We start from the raw sequence: 17195 nt of genomic DNA, 5'->3' as shown, positions 1-17195 counted from the left end.
AAAAAGCTGATGTTTAAAAGACTTATAAGAAACGTTTCCCAAATGTTTAAAGTTGCGGTTAGATGGGTTTGTGTATAACAAATAAAAGATTAACTTTAATGCGATTTCCGCACTTAGTAGAAATTAGATCTAGTTAGTTCCTGTTAATAAATAAAAGGTTAAATTTCCTATAAGGAATTATAATGAAATTATACGTCTGGGGATTATGATCTCCAAGTACATTGTGTTTACTTATATTTTCACAGCAAAACTCTGATTCGGTGTTGGTTAGAAACAGTTTAAGAAAAAACATGTCTTTTCAACTTTCTTGAGGTTTTCGCACAAATCCACTAGTGTCGTTACACTTCTCTATTGATTCTCTAAATACTGACACCTTGTTCATGGGGTTCCATCACCTTACACGGAATGACATTGGCAAAAATACTAAAAGAAACCATAAAAAATTTAAGTCTTGAAAACATCCGTAGGACTTTTGGGACGGACGTTTCTAGAACATCCGAAATTTAAGTCTTGAAAACATTCATAGGACTTTTGAAACGGACGTTTCTAGAACATCCGAAATTTAAGTCTTACGAACGTCCTAGGGATGTCCAAAATGGACGTAGGACATTCGGATATAAACTGGACATGAAACGGACGTCCTTAGGATGTACGGTGCTATCTGGGTTCCCATGAAATTCCATATGTTAATTTTTAATCGTAAATGTTATTTGATCTCCATCGAAAGAGTGTTTTAACGCTTCTCTCGCGCTATCTTCCGTTTCATTTCTCATACAATTTAAGCAACAGCGAGACTACAAGGCTCCTCAAGCACACAAACTGTAAATGAAAAATGCACATCACAAATTAAAACCTTTAATAAAATTGATGATTTTTATTTTGCAGAAAATTACCAACCCATAGAACAACTCTTACATTATATGTATAATACAATCATGAAAACTACCAAGCCATAGAAAATTAACGATAAAATGAAAATTAACTATAGAAAATTAAAAATAATATTAATTATACTACTCACTATGAAGCAACCCATTCACTAGTAGTACCAAAGAATTATCCCATGGATATAAAACTACTTTCTTTTTTTTTAAATTAAAATCCTCAAACTAAAATTACTTCATTTCGGGGATCATTGAGGGTTGGAAACTTTTTGCATAACTTGACCTCATTCGTAGAATACTTACATCGTCGACTTATTTTGAACCTATGTTGCTATTAATCAAATCGTATCCCTCCATTCATACGGTTAAAAATTATCACTTGCTCGGCCAACTGTCATCCGTGTAACCCGTAAATATTCGCTTCAAAGTGTGTAAGGTACCGAGGTACAAGCATCGCCGTGGCTCGTATCGTAGCACATGCGTATATTACGCTCTAACTTTATCGGAAGATATCCAAGCGGCGTATCTGTAATAAGATAACGTGCGAGTTCGTCGATTAAAAGTGCCGCGCCTGTGGCATCACGTCGCGTCGCCGCGCTCTCGTGTCCATTGCTCCGTTTTCGTGAAAAGAAAGGAAGTTTACCGTCCGGGGAATTCTAAAACGGCTACACGTTTTACCATATTACATCATTATGTGATTGTACAACCAGTTCCGTGACAGCACCAGTACGAAAAAAGGAGTAGTCGGTGCTCGCTGGCGTACGCGAGTGTGAGAAGATACGCGATCGATCGAATTCCCTGAAAAAGTAAGTTCTCACGAAATTTCGATCGTTCGATCGAGATTATTTCGTTGGCCATCCGGATCAACAGTTACTTGATCGGTGTTTCATTAATTGGGGAGGATCTCGTGATTCTTTGGAAGCAATAATAATATAGTAGTTCTAGGAATTTGCTTCGACGAGACGTCATCAGGTGATTCATGATGACACACTATCAGACACGTGTATACGTGTAGTATATGTGCGTCTACTATTTCTATGACACCTGAAACGAGAATTACGATTGCCTTTAAAGGATGGAATACTAATAAATGGACAGCATTTTACGTACTTATCGCAAATATGAGTGCACAAGACACAATAAAATTTTCCTCAAGATTAGCATCAATGTCGCCTTACTTTCGGCTTAACAAAACCAATAATAAGGAAAACAAATCTCAGATATAACTTAAGGGGGGAGACTCCGTGGCCCGTGCGCTGTGTCCGTGCACTCACACAATCAACGGGAACCGTGTATGTATATGCGATGTGCAAGAGAGATAATCGATTTCGTAAATTCCAACTTCTGTCTGAACAATTGCACAAATGAACTTTTCACGGGTATAGAACTCACGGGTAGACTTCCCTACAGGGTGGTCTGGTCCGTATAAACAAATAAACACATTTTAATTGAAAGAATTAGAATTTTAGAAAGTGTGCGATTGTGACAGACGCCGATGAAAACACACAAGATGGCTGCACAAGTCACATTTTGTCAAATATCTCACGATTTAATGGTTTTTTCGTCAAACGCAGACCAGACCACCCTACACACCACTATCACACTATCGTAGAAATCCAATTTTTGTCACTGTATCACTTCTGGAACGCAGAAGTTGGAATTTACGATTCGACGCGTCCAGACACAGAAATAAACAGTGGTATAGTTCAAGGATTCTCCGATAGAGGCGTTTATGGTATTTGTCAGTCACTTTGGCCTGCGTTACCACGAGCATCGATAAAACAGAGGGAGTCGGTAAATGTAACCTCGCAACACGTGGTGGATCGTATCGATTGTTTTGTTACGCTGTTGCCATTCGACAATTCTGCCCGTCAGGAGAACGATGGAACAGCTACGGCCTACGGCTCGTGGCGAGATTTCGATTCTCGCGGAACGTAGGAAATAACGACGCGAGGGAAAGAAATCCGAGAATTAAACAATACGTACTAATGTGTGCAAGGATGAACCTTCTTATTCGTACTTGCAATGATGCTTATTTTTTTAATTATAGAAATTACATACGAGATACTTGACATGATATTCTCGAGAAACAAATTGTAAAAATGGCACAATATATATTCCGGGTATTCCACATACGAAAAACATGGAATACTATGCAAATCTCTTGTTGGAAATGATATTTATTTATTTTTTATTGACATAATTGACGCAGGTGTTATATACTTACACAAATATTTCATAAAAGAGACACAAAAGGAACACAATTAATCGCATACGCTCTGTCAATCTTTCATTCGTCGCCCAGCGGAGATAGATTTTGTACTAACAACTGATTGCTGTCGCATGCGTACTTAGCGTATCATCTTCGCTGCGTCTGCATCTGTTCCAGTACGTATTTTGTTTTAAAAATTGGACCAAACGACTTGAGTTTTTTTGAGAAGCTAGAAAGATTAACTTATTAGATGACATGTTTTCGTTGTTTCGAAAAAATTACAATTGTTGGAATAGCGAAGAAAATAGTAAAAATATTAAGAAGTCCTTTTTTCAATTTTTTTCTGATCCTATAGTGAAAATTTAACAAATACCTCTTATACACTTAATTAAGATACGTACACGCTGAAAATTCCAGGGTATAAGTTACAAACTATTAAAAGTGGTTAGACTTACAAGTTAGAGTTACAAATAAGTTACAAAACTAAAAAACTCGTACTTTCGACTTATAAACCTGAAGATTTTTTACTACTTCGGTGCTCGTAGCTTCTTTGCTTTGACCGACGAATTTTGTTATGACTGGGCCCGATAATGGTGGCCTGACCTAGGTCACTCTGAAAGTCACCATCGGGTGTCGATCGAAAACCAAGAGACAGGAATACTGTTTCGTTGAACGTCGACTAGAATGGTCATAAAACCAGCTTTCGATTTCACTATTGTTATTAAGCAGTATTATTGATATATATACATAGATAGTAATGATATACTTAGTCATGACAATAAGGAAACTGTAACATCGCAGCTTCACTTTTCTTTTTCTTAGATATATAAGTCTACAAGAGGCATATTTCGAATGTTCATTATAGGCTAAGATAAAAAAGTTGAAAAAAGTGTCTGTTACTATTTTTGTGCGTGTTTTGTCAAACATTTCCCTGTACATTGTGAAACAACTAATTACAATTAAATCATTAAAACTTAATTATCTAGACTAATCTTTAACTTCTCATAAACATTCAAATCATTTTATGGATAACTAGCTGACGTACCCGCTCTCGCGCGGGCAGTTTCATATTGCAAATCATATTTTAGTTCGTATATACAGACTAGACTGTAATATACCGTGAATAAATAAGCAGCATAGAATTTTGGATAGTGCAGTATGAATCACATCGATTTGCGGCTTTTTAAACTTTTTTGTCTGCCTCAGCTCATCGTTAGCTAAAGAACATTGTCGCTGGACTGTTCCTTCGACTAACTTTGGCCAGCAGGAATAAATGGGCTGTTGAGCGCCGGGCGAGAGGCCAGCGACTGACGATCGAAATACAATGTAAACAGATAAGGAATGAAACGCATGAATGCAAATTTAATCTTTTATAGTTTTCAGTATACATTCATTAAAGTATCACGAATGAACTGAGGAGATTCTGTCGGTGGAAATGAGTCCAAATACGACATCATTCGGATTATTTTCAATAATATATCAGTTTCATCCGCAACATTACGTATGAGTAACAATTGTCCAATTACACTCGAATTTGGACGCATTTTAATCGGGAGAATTTCTTCAATTCATTCATGACATTTTCATTAAAATATATTGCAAATTGTAAAAGTTTAAATTTTCATTCGTGCGTCATTTCTTATCTCATCTACGTCTGTTTACATTGTATGCCGATGGGTCGGTCGCTGGCCTTGGACGTTCGGCGAGAATCGAAATCTCGCCACGAGCCGTAGGCCGTAGCTATTCCATCGTTCTCCTCACGGGTAGAATTGCATGCGGGACGTGAGGCAACAGCGTAAGAAAAACGATACTGTCCGGCAACACTGTCTTCGCGTAGAAAATACACAAACCCAGCTTGATGGTAACGGGGAACAAAATTTATTTGTGGGTATTGCCGCTAGATGTCGCATTATCAAGCCGTCCGAAATATCGATTTTGTGTTTTCGCTGGCGTCCGGTTGTTTACATCGGCGCTTCGATCGATTCGGAGTTGGCCCCAAAGGAGTCTCCCCCCTTAAGTTTGAGATATTAATTCATAAAAATTTAAATTTCCATAAAGATCTGCAGTCTACTAATGAGTAAACGGTGGGTGTTTATGCGAACGTATATTATTTATCGTCTAATTTACTGGCATTATAATTAAAACAAAATTTGAGCATCCTGTTGAAGGGTCTGATTAGGCTTTGAATGCAATAAAAATCTCGTCAAACTTCATTGAACTATTAATTACACAGAACTTGAGAGAATCGTGTATATTATGAGTATGTACTATCAGCAGCCTACTTATCACGCGAATGTTGCTGTTTTAAATTGTGTGTAGAATACAATAAAGTATACATTAATTACTTTCAGTAATCTGATTATTTGTGAAACAATATTTAAATTCAATTAAATGCGATTCTTATTTATAATTAATAAACAGAATAGAATCTTTTCACCGTTCCATACACGTAATACAATATTTAACAACCTTGAAAAATCAAAGAAATACATTTAATTACAATTATTTATAAAATACATATAAACGATAAAAATCACATACTTTTATGTTAACTCACGTAAATCTTCCCCTTCAATGAAAAAATAGCTTCATCCATTTGTAATGAATTAATAACAGTAGAGTTATGAAATTTTAATTTCGCGACTCTAAAATTACAGTTTATGTACTTATAACATCCAAAAGTTATTTTCATATTTATACAAACAACTTATACTACTTATTCATGACCATATACAGGGTGGGGCAATAACTATGTCTACTTTGAATATTGCCGTTATTTGTAATAATATGAAATAATGTTATATACAAAACTTATACGGTATAGAGGGGGACATATTGTGACATAAACATTTTCTGCGTGGGTGAAGGCATAGAGAAGATTTCAAGGTCATCTCTATTTTGTTTAATGGAATGCTATGTTTTTTTTATACGCGATGTGATAGCCAGCGTTGAGACAACTTCAGCGAGCTATCATTGAAGGTCATACAAGGTCAAATGTGGTAGTAAAATAAACTTTCTTACATTGCAGGAGATGCTCCAAGTGGTGACCGTTTGCGTCAATGCAAAGTTGCAATCTTCGTATCGCTGCATCACGTACATGTCTTATTGTTTCTGAACTTATTCTAGCACATGCAGCAATTATCCGTTGTTACATATTTTCTGGTTTTGGACGACACCTTTGTATCGCAACTAATACCCAACTTGATGATGTTTATCTTCTTTAGTATTAGTTTTTTACTTTATTCCCCATCCTGAAACACCTGCCTTACGGAGATGAATTCTTTAAAGCACATTGTATTACTGGCGAATGATAATAAATTATATTGACAACAATTGATGTTGCGTTGTGGAGCTTTAAGCAATGATTTTCGTTTCAAAGCAATGACTATACGCCTTCAAGAAGTGGTGAGGTCCGAAGTGGAAGGCGGTCTCTCAGGACCAGCAAACCCAATACCAAGTCAGTCGATAGACTGCGGTTGTACACAACTGCGATGTCCAAGGCTAGCGAAATTCGCAACACGTCGATTATTCGTTGGGCTACTAGCATGGGTCGGTCTAGTTCAAGCGGCTGCGTATGCGTACTTTTACGTAGCTGCACCCACAATCGCAAGAAGATTTCAGTTCGATCCTTACATAATGGGCAAGTATCCACTGATACATGTATTTCATCGAAACCCAAAGCAAACACTATAATTTGTTTCGTCAAAATATCAATTAACTCACGCACATTCTGTTTAGAATAATTACAGAAGTGTTAGGTTGCTGCACAAACTCTGTCATTCAGATGTTCTAACGATAAAAAGGAAGAGTTCTGTGAGACGACCATAAATAATAAACACAAAAAATCTTCATAGTATGCACAAAAACAAAAACGTACTTTAATACGCAGAGGGTGATTAAATGGCCTGATACAGTATAAATAATTATACAGGATGCGGCCGAAATAATGTTACAAGCGAGAATAGATTTATAATGCAAAATAAGTCAAAAGTGAAGAGTAACATTTTTTCTTACCAGGCTTTTTTTTCAAGAAAATCGGGTTTAGGAATTTTTTTATTCCTTACCATTTGTACTTATTGTAAGTACAAATATACAGGGTTTCCCAAGTCAGGTAGTCTAACCGGACAGGAGGTGCTTCTATAGGAAAAAATGAATTGAAAAAGAAGAATAAATTTTGTTCATTTCATGTCTTGTTTTCGAGAAAATCGAATTTGGAAATCTATTTGAAATGCGTATATTTATCATGGTAGTAAGTAGAAACGGAATACAGTGAACAGACGCGCTAACCAAGTCCTATTCAATTGCACACGTATCCAGCAGATATTCAAATTGGATTATCTCGAAAACGAAGCCTTAAATGAAAAAATGTTATTCTTCCTTCTCGACTTATTTTTACATGTAGAATCGTCACACATCCGATTGTACCACGATTTTGAGGACACCCTGTATGCACTGCCGCTCATAGGTATTAGGACACCTGATCTGCATGAAGAAAATGTGATGTTCCAGAAAAATTGTATATTTTAAGCCACTTTTATCACTGCATATTAACATAAATGTTCTCCATCGAGCTTTAATGTTCCCTTTGTTTAATTAGATTTTCGACAATTTCGTAATGCATTATTACATTTACTTCATATTTGATATCTGTCCTAATACGTCAGAACAGAAGTGTACGTATCAGATAAATTTTCACTGTCGTATTATCGAAACCTGAGCATCGAACGAAGAAACATTATTCCTCACTTTCGATTTATTTCTGCTTTTTTATTACCTGGTTAAGCCACTATTTCGATCGCATCCGGTATATTTCATTTCAAGTAACCTTGTTCCTAGTTTCGTACTATTACTAATTTTACGTAATAATTAAGACTTGATTTACTGTTAGTGAAATTAAGTAAAAATTGAATTTTCCAGAATGGGTCCTTGCAATATCCGATACGATACCATTCGTCCTTGGTTTACTCATTGCATATTGGGGTGACAGAATTCACAGAGCTGCCTGGATCGGAGGCATAGTTCTTTTACAAAGCATCTCATATTTCATCATGATTATTCCTCATTTAACGCACTCAGTCAAAGTAATCGATGAGTCTGAGAACGTCACGCATATGTCATTATACGCAGGTAAGCGAAGAAATTGAATTAAACTACTTCTAACTCTCATACATATAGGAATCACTTTTTGCGAAGTCAATTTCAGAAAAAAAAAAAAAAACATACATACATAGTAGAAAGCAAAAATGATAAAATTTATTATTAATTACCATTAGACTATGAATGTTTATGCAAATATGGAATCATATGAGTTAATTTCCAGTAACTGAAATCAAACACAATCTCATATACATAAATCAAATACATATCTCATTAAATTTACTCTAAAGTAAACAGTCCAATACACTGAATTTTAAACAACCGAATATGTTAGAAATGTATAAAATCTGAAGTCTAATCGTTATTAATACCTACAGACATTATTTCATGTATTTTTTCTGTTTCTCGAAGTAAAATAAGATTATTATTTAGGTACTCTTTATACTGACAGAATCTGTACGTCTTAATTACACTTCTCTTTTTGCAGATGATAATCGAGAATTGTGTACAGACGGTTTGTCTCGAATCCTCGCGAAAGAAGATGAACCATGCCACTTTACATTCGCACTTATGATCGTCGTACAAATTATATCCGGAATTGCAAATATTTCATATTATGCACTAGGTATTTCTTATTTAGATGATAATACCAAGAGGAAAAGTGTTGCTGCTTTTATTAGCGTCGTTATTGCTGTGAAAATTATTGGCGTTCTTTTGGGTTACTTCCTCGCGTGGGCATGCCTTGGGTAAGCAACCTTGTTAGAAATATTTACATACAAATATTAATAGAACCTTAGCTCACGCCACACATCACACGAGTGCGAATTAGGATTTTGAATTTTTGGTGATTAAAAACTTAAAGAGAATAAAAGCAAATTGAATTCACAACATATCCTTTAGAATCAAATTTCCTCAAAAATTCAATTGTAGAAATTGCAAATTTGAGAAATAATTCTTTAACTATGAAAATTTGAAATCGTTATGTTAGCTAGATAGAATATTGCAAACGAAACAATGTTTTGCAGGTGCAAATTTGCATTAGTGTGGTGTTTGTTATATGAAACGAACATTGTACATGTCAAAATAAAACGAGAATCAAGAATGATAAAACTGTGTTCGAAGCTTCCTTTTCGAATTATTAACAGTTAAATCTTAGGACTAGAAACGTCTGAAATCAGGCAACCTGCGTACAAGCGTTAAGCGTAGGGCACGACAATAGTGATACATACAGTGACGTCGATTCCAAAAAATAAACCCTTACCTCCTAGCCAGAGAAGTGATGTGTAACACCAGCCTGGACTATTTTCTTGCAACACTTCACGAAAAAGCACAAACGAATTGATGCACGATATTAAACGTGATTAGTCGTTCAACTCCACAACGGAGATCACAGCACACATATAGAACAGTAAATAAACTAACTTAAACGAAACGAAAACTCACTGTAATGAATAAATTACATTAATATTATAAAAATAATTGAAGGCCATTTTGTACCGAGTAGATGTGTTCGTGTTGATGACTGTTACTGAACTAAGGAAACGTTATTCGAACCCACGTAAAGGACAAAATATAATAAAAATGCGTAAACAAGGAAATGTATTGCTAACGGTTCTTAGGATCCCATTAATCACGACTGACCTGCAAATATTGGGATTGTATCTTGTCAGGGCGTCTCTTTTTTTAGGGGATGCCAGGTGTACATACCGTGACTAACGTGCCTTACGCTTATCACTTGTACGCAGATTGCGTAGTTTTAGGCGCTTCTGAGCCCGAATTTTGATAGTTAATAACTTGTAAACGAAGCCTCCAACACAATTTCGTCATTCTTGATATTCGTTTTATTTGGACATATAAAATCAATTCTTAAAGTCTCTGATATCAACAGCCGAACACCCTGTATATTTTGGACCACTTTTGATATTTTATACTAGCAGAAGTGTTATACATCGAGCTTTAACATGCCCTGAACAAAATTTATTTCTGACCTTTAATAATTTCGTAATACCTGATTATTAGACGGCGAAAGTTTATGCAAATTCACAATTTCAGATACTAGTATCTAAAAATTAAAATGGAACAGAATTTTGAATTCTCTGCCTGAGGCTTTGATACGTTAATAGTAGCATATAATAGTATTAAACTTTATTGAAACCTTTATTTTATTGCATTTTCCAAGTCAAAAGATGCTATAAATGCATAAACTTCCGCAGTATAATGATTATATTTTCTTCATATTCGATTAGTGTCTTAATAGTTGTAGAGTATAGTTAAAGAGTATATCCTAAATGCATAAAATCCGATATCTATTCTTTAGATACGAAACTGATAAACAATAGTAATTTCTTTTCTTTCTTTCATTCTTATAATTTCTTATAACTTTTAGTGTTAAACGTTTATAAAAAGTTATAAAAGATTATAACTGTACAAAGATAATAAAATAAGGGATAAGTAATGGTAAGGAAAGAATTAAAAAAATTTCGTGTTTAATATTTCATTTACAATGCACTATACATGCCATCATTAGAAATTCAAATGTAAATGTCTTCATAGAATATCTTTATACATATTAGTATTTTTATAGAATATGCTATTGAAGATATGTTTTATACTAGTTCAGAGTGTCTTGTTTCTGTAGGTTAGATGCAGTAACACTGTCTTCTATAGAAACCTACAGGGAACAAATTGGTGCATGGTGGCTAGGCTTACCGATTCTCACAGTATTACTTATAGTTCCCGGTTTACTACTCGCATGGTTCCCAAGAATGCTGCCATCTGAGGTGATTACTAGATCTTACTATGATCAATTTAAATGGGAAAAATATAAATTCACTACAAATATAACGTAGATAAAATATAAATATAAAAATGAAGTATAACAGCGTGAATTAAATGGAAATTTAACTATCTTCCGTCCTTTGTGTCAATTTGACCCATTTTTTCCCTAATTGTAAAACAAGACATGATGTTATTTTGTCATATGTAGAGACTTTTATTTTAAAGAATTCGCAAATTTAATTATTTATGTCTTTATTATATTATTGTTTTACCACTATGTCAATTTCATAATGACGAACAAATTAAGTTGGGAAAACAAGGGTTAAGTTCTTCAATAAAACATTTCACTAAAATAAAAACAAAATATCTACATAAATCAGTGAATTTCATATACTTCTTTATTTTCCTATGTTCCGTTGACTTGCATACTTTGTAAATTGCATAAAATCTGCAGTTTAATTGCTACAAATGTTTCACATTTACGTAAATTGATCATAGCAAGATCCAGCGATACGTTGCACATAACTTCTTCATAATTGTTTATAATTTTGTTAGGTTGTAGAACTGGCCGCAGCTTCGTTGCTAAACATAAATTCTGGTAGATACAATCGATCGCCCCGGCGAATAATCAGCGATAAAGTAGGCAGCCCCAGTTTCCTGCCATCAGTGGGTAGATTGTTCATTAATAAAATTTTAGTGTGCACTGTCCTCGCCTGCACGTTCTATACCATGGCAACTCTAAATTTCATGGGTTACGAAAACCTGATCACGCAATCGAGGTTTCACGTACCGAAGCCGACTGGAATGTTACTCGGTTTCAATGATCCAATGACCTCTAGGCTATTATCAAGTAAGACAATACATACCCTAACGAATTGTAAAACAAATTCTCTGAAACTTGTATCGTGTAATTTCGATGAAACTTCATTGCAGACATTTTGAAGCCTATTCTGATTGGTTTAATCGTGGTAATTTCGGGCCTGGTAATAGCGAAAGCGAAACCCAGCTCGAGGGGTGTTGTGGGATTCGGTATAGTAATGACGGTTTTGTCAGCTGTAATTATATTCTCGTTGACTGCTACATCCTGTCAGAAAAGGCCTATTGTCGAAACCGACAGCAAAGGATCGTAAGTATATTCGTGATCCATTGAGTATGGAAAGACCGATATGACCAAAGTAACCTAATAGGATTTGATATTTTATTTTTTTTTCATTACGTACTAATGATTGTTTTTGTTTTCGAGGTTCGAAAAATTTAGAATAGATACAAATAAAAGTAGACTATATTAATAGACATACGAAACTATTCTGAAATTGCACATTTTTAAAAACGGCCAAAGTTGCTATTTGAGGTAGATAAGAATTCCGATCGGTCTAGTGTTAATGAAACTCTATTCAAATTCAACAAAAAGAGAAAGAAGATATAAAACAGCGTATGTGTAGTAATCAGACTGCAATTACGATACCGTGTTGTATAGTGTCAAACATAATGGATACCCGTTCGATACGTCTACAAATGTAGAGGAGTTGCATTTTGTCGATTACATAAAAAATATGGGAAATGGTTACCGGAAGAAAAATTTGTATTCATTCCACAATTTCATTATTTTGATGTACTCAATCAATCCTCAAGGAATACACTAAGCTTTTCTAGCACCGGTATATCGATACTTTCGAAGTAACGCCAGACAAAGTATCAATATTTTAGTGAAATATCAAATGAATATCGACCATTTTGTAAGTATCAAATGGATGTCGATAATTTCGTTAGGTATCAAACGGGTATCGGTACCTTCGCGAATACCAAACGGGTATCGATACCTTCGTAAAATACCAAACTGATACCGATACCTTCGTCAAATATCAAACGGATATTGTTTCGGTATATGTAGTACTTGCATTGATTTGGTATGGCTTCAAAAAGTATTGGTTTCAAAAATTGATACCAAATACCCAAAATTTTAAAATTTTTGATACTTCGCATTAAGTTCTTTGCTGTCGAATTATTCGAATATTGCCAATATGTATCGGCATCGGCCCCATCACTAGCTATGTGCAAGTAGTTATCGATCTTCTAAATATTTTCCACATTAATGATCAGACTAATACGACACATATTGATGATACTCAAACAATTCGATACCTAAGTACTCAGAGGGAAGTATGGAAAGGCACTGAAATCTGGGATAAACGGTATCATCGTTCGATGCCTCTGTGACCGATACTGTAGTTAATATCAATTCTGTAGCAACCGACTAGAAGAACAGAATCGAATTTTTCAAGTACCTTATGAATAGAAGAATTCCTAATTCGTTTATGTGGTATTCGTATCAATACTTTCGTGAAGTATCAAACGTACATTCATACTTTCATAGAAGTATCAAATCAGTACCCATATTTTCGTAGAAGTATCAAACAGATATTGATACTTACATCTTAGTATAGAGGGGGTGTCGATTCTTTTGGTGTTCATACTTTGGATATTACTCGACACCAAATCAAAGTTTACGGTTAGCTATCGATAGCATCGATGCGATATCAATCCCAATACTGTTCAACATACCTATTATTTATTATGGTAGAATAGTCCACTAAATCTATAAATACGTTTTTTTCAGAATTAATTTGCTGCAATACTGCAACAGAGATTGTGGTTGTTCGAAGGACGCCGATTTCCGTCCTGTTTGCGACAGCAAAGGCATGTTCACATTTTACAGTCCTTGTCACGCTGGATGCACCTCCTCCGAATACAAGAACGGTATAACGATTTACAATGGTTGCAGTTGTATAAAAAATTCAGAAAATATGGAGGCACATGATGGGCCTTGCGACTCGAATGCCTGTCAAATCGGTTGGTTAACATTTGAGGTAAACATTTTCATACTTTATTCACATTTAACTGTTTTGTTGGTTTACAAAACTCTCTGAATTCTGTTCGTAAATTTTGCAACGAGACTAAAATTGTCCTTTAAAATGTGATATATTTTCTTCCGTTAAAAAGTTAAAATCAATTCGGTAGCAAAGTGTTTAAACAAATGGCTACCCACCCAGAAGTGGAAAAGTGTAAGGACTGTCACATCTAATCTATCTAATTTCCGGGGTTTCAATCATTTTTTGGTAGTTATTCTTAATATTGATTGACTTTAACTTTAGATTTATATTCCATAATTTTCTTCTTCAGTTTGGCACTCTAGTGGCGTACGCGTTGATCGCCTCGACGATCGTGGGAGACTTGTTAGTAATTTTGAGGTCAGTCAACGCACAAGATAAGGCCATCAGCATCGGTTTCTGGATGATGTGGTCTGCCATTATTGTGAATGTACCCGGAAAACTTATATACGACACTATAGCGAATCTGACCTGTCAATATTGGGGAACTCAGAGATCGATTTGTCGCCTCCATCACAGCATGAAGCTCGGGAACTATTTGTGTTACCTAACGGGTTCTATCTTGGTCTTGTGCGCGTTACTAAAAGTCCTGTTGTGGTTTTTCTGCAAAGACTTAAAACTTTGCGATCAAGAAACCAAGGAAGTCCCATCCGGAGCTGAGATGCAAAAACTGATGTCAGATCCACCCAAAAAACAAACGGAGCCATCCGATACAAGCAATAACAGTAAGTTATATCGATTACTTCATTTGATTATCCAATAGAACGATTCAAAAATTTCATATTTAAAACAAGAAGCACCAATTAGTTATCACGTACTTGCAGGAAAAATGTAAAAAATTCAAATACTTGATAATGTTAGTATTTATCGGTGTCAATAGAAAGAGAATTACGCTAAAATTTAAAGAGAAATGAAATATTACTGATAGTTAAAATAGCGACGAAACTATCTATAAATCAGCTACTGTATATAATATTGAAAAATTTGCAATTAGCATAATTAAATATAGATAACACTTTTGCCATTTCCTGTTTCCTAGTGATATTATCTAAAAAAAACCGTATACCCAAACGGACTTACCCGATTAATTTGTACAATAAGCGTTCTGCTATGAATAAAAATATGTAATAATCGCAGTCCAACAAAAACCACTAACAAGGAAACTTCGGTAACAGGAAAACCCCATTTTTTTTAAACTTTACGGGTTTGTAGAAGGCCTCAGCAGAAATACCTATCACAAAATTTTGTGCTACTTTTTGATTCTCCAGGGTGAAAACCCTTTAATGCTTAATATGTGTTTTCCTATTTACCTGTATATTTTGACAATTATAGTGGATATAACAAAATCGTTAAAATAAAAATGTAGTAGTTTTTTATGCTGTATAAAAATGTACTATGAATTTGTTAAAAATTATCTATTTATTTTTTTAAGCAACAAATTTTTAACAATTTCATTGCATACTTTTATACAGTATACAGAAGGTTTACAGGAATCTAGGAAAACACACATTAACCTTGAAGACGTTGACTGCCTCAGTGAAAATGGCCGTACGTGACCACACATAATTTATTTCGTTTTTTAAGTTACAAACAGTCGAAAACATATGCGTCTAGTTAATACTGGCTATTCATTTTGTATTTGAATAATCCAGCCTCTTTGCAATGTACGTGTCACCCATATTTGGGTGACGAGGCAGTCAAAGTGTTAAGGGATCTTTTCACCCAGCAAAACCAAGTAGTAATAACACAAAATTGCCTAATACTTCTATCGAGATCACCTAAAAATCAGCAGTTTCAAAAACAACGGAAATTCCGGGTAACCAAAATTTCCTTATAAGCTATGAACCTTAACCTCGAATATAATTTTATCCTTTGTAGACAATACGGTACAAGTAGAAGTTACCAACGAAGTAGCATCGAAGTCGACAGAATCACTCAACGAAGGCCTACAAAAGGAAGAAGACCAGAAACAAGCCGAAAAAGTATTACTGAAGTACGGTCCCCTAGGACCAGGTGATCGTCGAACAGGTTCGAAGTCATCGCTCAGCCAAGCATCACAGTCACGGCGGTCCGAAATACGGAATCTGGACTCGGAGGATGAGCTCAGTTCTAGCGACGAGGAGGAAAAGAAGAACTCTAGCTCGAAGGTGGCATACAGACCGTTGGACCTCGATTCAGATGTGGAGAGTGATCTGAGCAACACAGAGCCTAGATCGCGTAGACGTATCCTCAGCAAGGATTACGACATTGCCTACGACGATAGCCAACCATCATCCGCGACGAGTTCGGTACCGAGACGGGAATTCCCGAATCCTGCTAATTACGAGGATCCCAGACTGGCCAGGATGACGAATCCGGCGGATCAAAATGGTTTTATCGATGGATCATCGAAGACCAACAGCTTTGAATACTCGACGAAGGGACATGGGAATGAAACGCAGAAAAAAGGTGACTTTAACGAAATTGGTATACCTATTGTGGATCCTGATCTTCCTAAGAACAACGATCAGCCTTTCATAAAAGACGTGAAGTCACTGATCAATCAGTACGAGCATAATGCTGAGCAACAGATAGATGAGGATCATGAGTCGGTGAGATCTGGAGAAAGTGGAAATCATCGCCTGGAATATAGTCAAACTACCGGAGGATCGACCCGAATCACGTGAAAGCAATAGTCCGAAAGCATCTAGCAAAGGTAGTAGGGGAACGTTACACACCGATTTCTAACTTTTAACATTGGGGATCGAGCCAATCGAGTGAAAAGTGTAAGGACAATCGTTTCAATCAGTTATACTGTCCACTGCCTATCTACTTTAATGTTTTTATATGAAGATTCATGAAGTTGTTTTATTTATTTAATAAACTCCGTTCTGTTTTTCTTTGCTCGTTTAATACTGATCTGGTTCACAGGATATAATATTACTAGGTTGTTGCATGGTAAATGTCGTTTTTTAACATTCTTCGTTCTAGCCATCTTGAATTCGTTAAACGCGAGATCAAGAATCTTGTAACTCGTTGACTAGATGGACCTCGTTTCGATTAAAAATCTTTGTCTCCAAATAGATTATGATTATTTAAGTTATACACTTCCAAAATGACATTTATTACGCAATAGCTTAATACTTGTAAGGTAGCCTAATTTGATATGACGTATTGTTTCCTACATTATATATTTCTAAATCATTCGAATACCTTAATTATTACACCATTATTTTGAAAGCACGTTAGGTATAAAGTAAGTATGCGTATTTGTAAATATATGTATGTTTACAAGGTGATCGAATAACTTCTACCACATTGAATATCTCCGTTATTTTTAGAGATACAGACAAACTT

The 17195-nt window shown here is 35.3% G+C and overlaps 1 protein-coding gene across 1 annotated transcript; it reads left to right on the top strand.

Annotated features, from left to right (window-relative positions):
• Positions 1–6477: 6477 nt before the first annotated feature.
• On the top strand, positions 6478–16586 carry LOC107193466 (solute carrier organic anion transporter family member 1A2-like). The gene is given in 10 exon segments (XM_015582913.1): positions 6478–6736; positions 8014–8223; positions 8681–8939; positions 10832–10973; positions 11527–11821; positions 11905–12097; positions 13589–13838; positions 14152–14584; positions 15738–16485; positions 16487–16586. Coding segments are annotated over 10 exon segments (2889 nt in total).
• Positions 16587–17195: the final 609 nt, after the last annotated feature.

The sequence above is a fragment of the Dufourea novaeangliae genome, unplaced genomic scaffold (assembly GCF_001272555.1).
Source record: "Dufourea novaeangliae isolate 0120121106 unplaced genomic scaffold, ASM127255v1 scaffold6, whole genome shotgun sequence".
NCBI classification, from domain to species: Eukaryota; Metazoa; Arthropoda; class Insecta; order Hymenoptera; family Halictidae; genus Dufourea; species Dufourea novaeangliae.
Note: the sequence above shows the minus strand (reverse complement) of the source record. Positions and strands in the feature narration are given on the sequence as shown.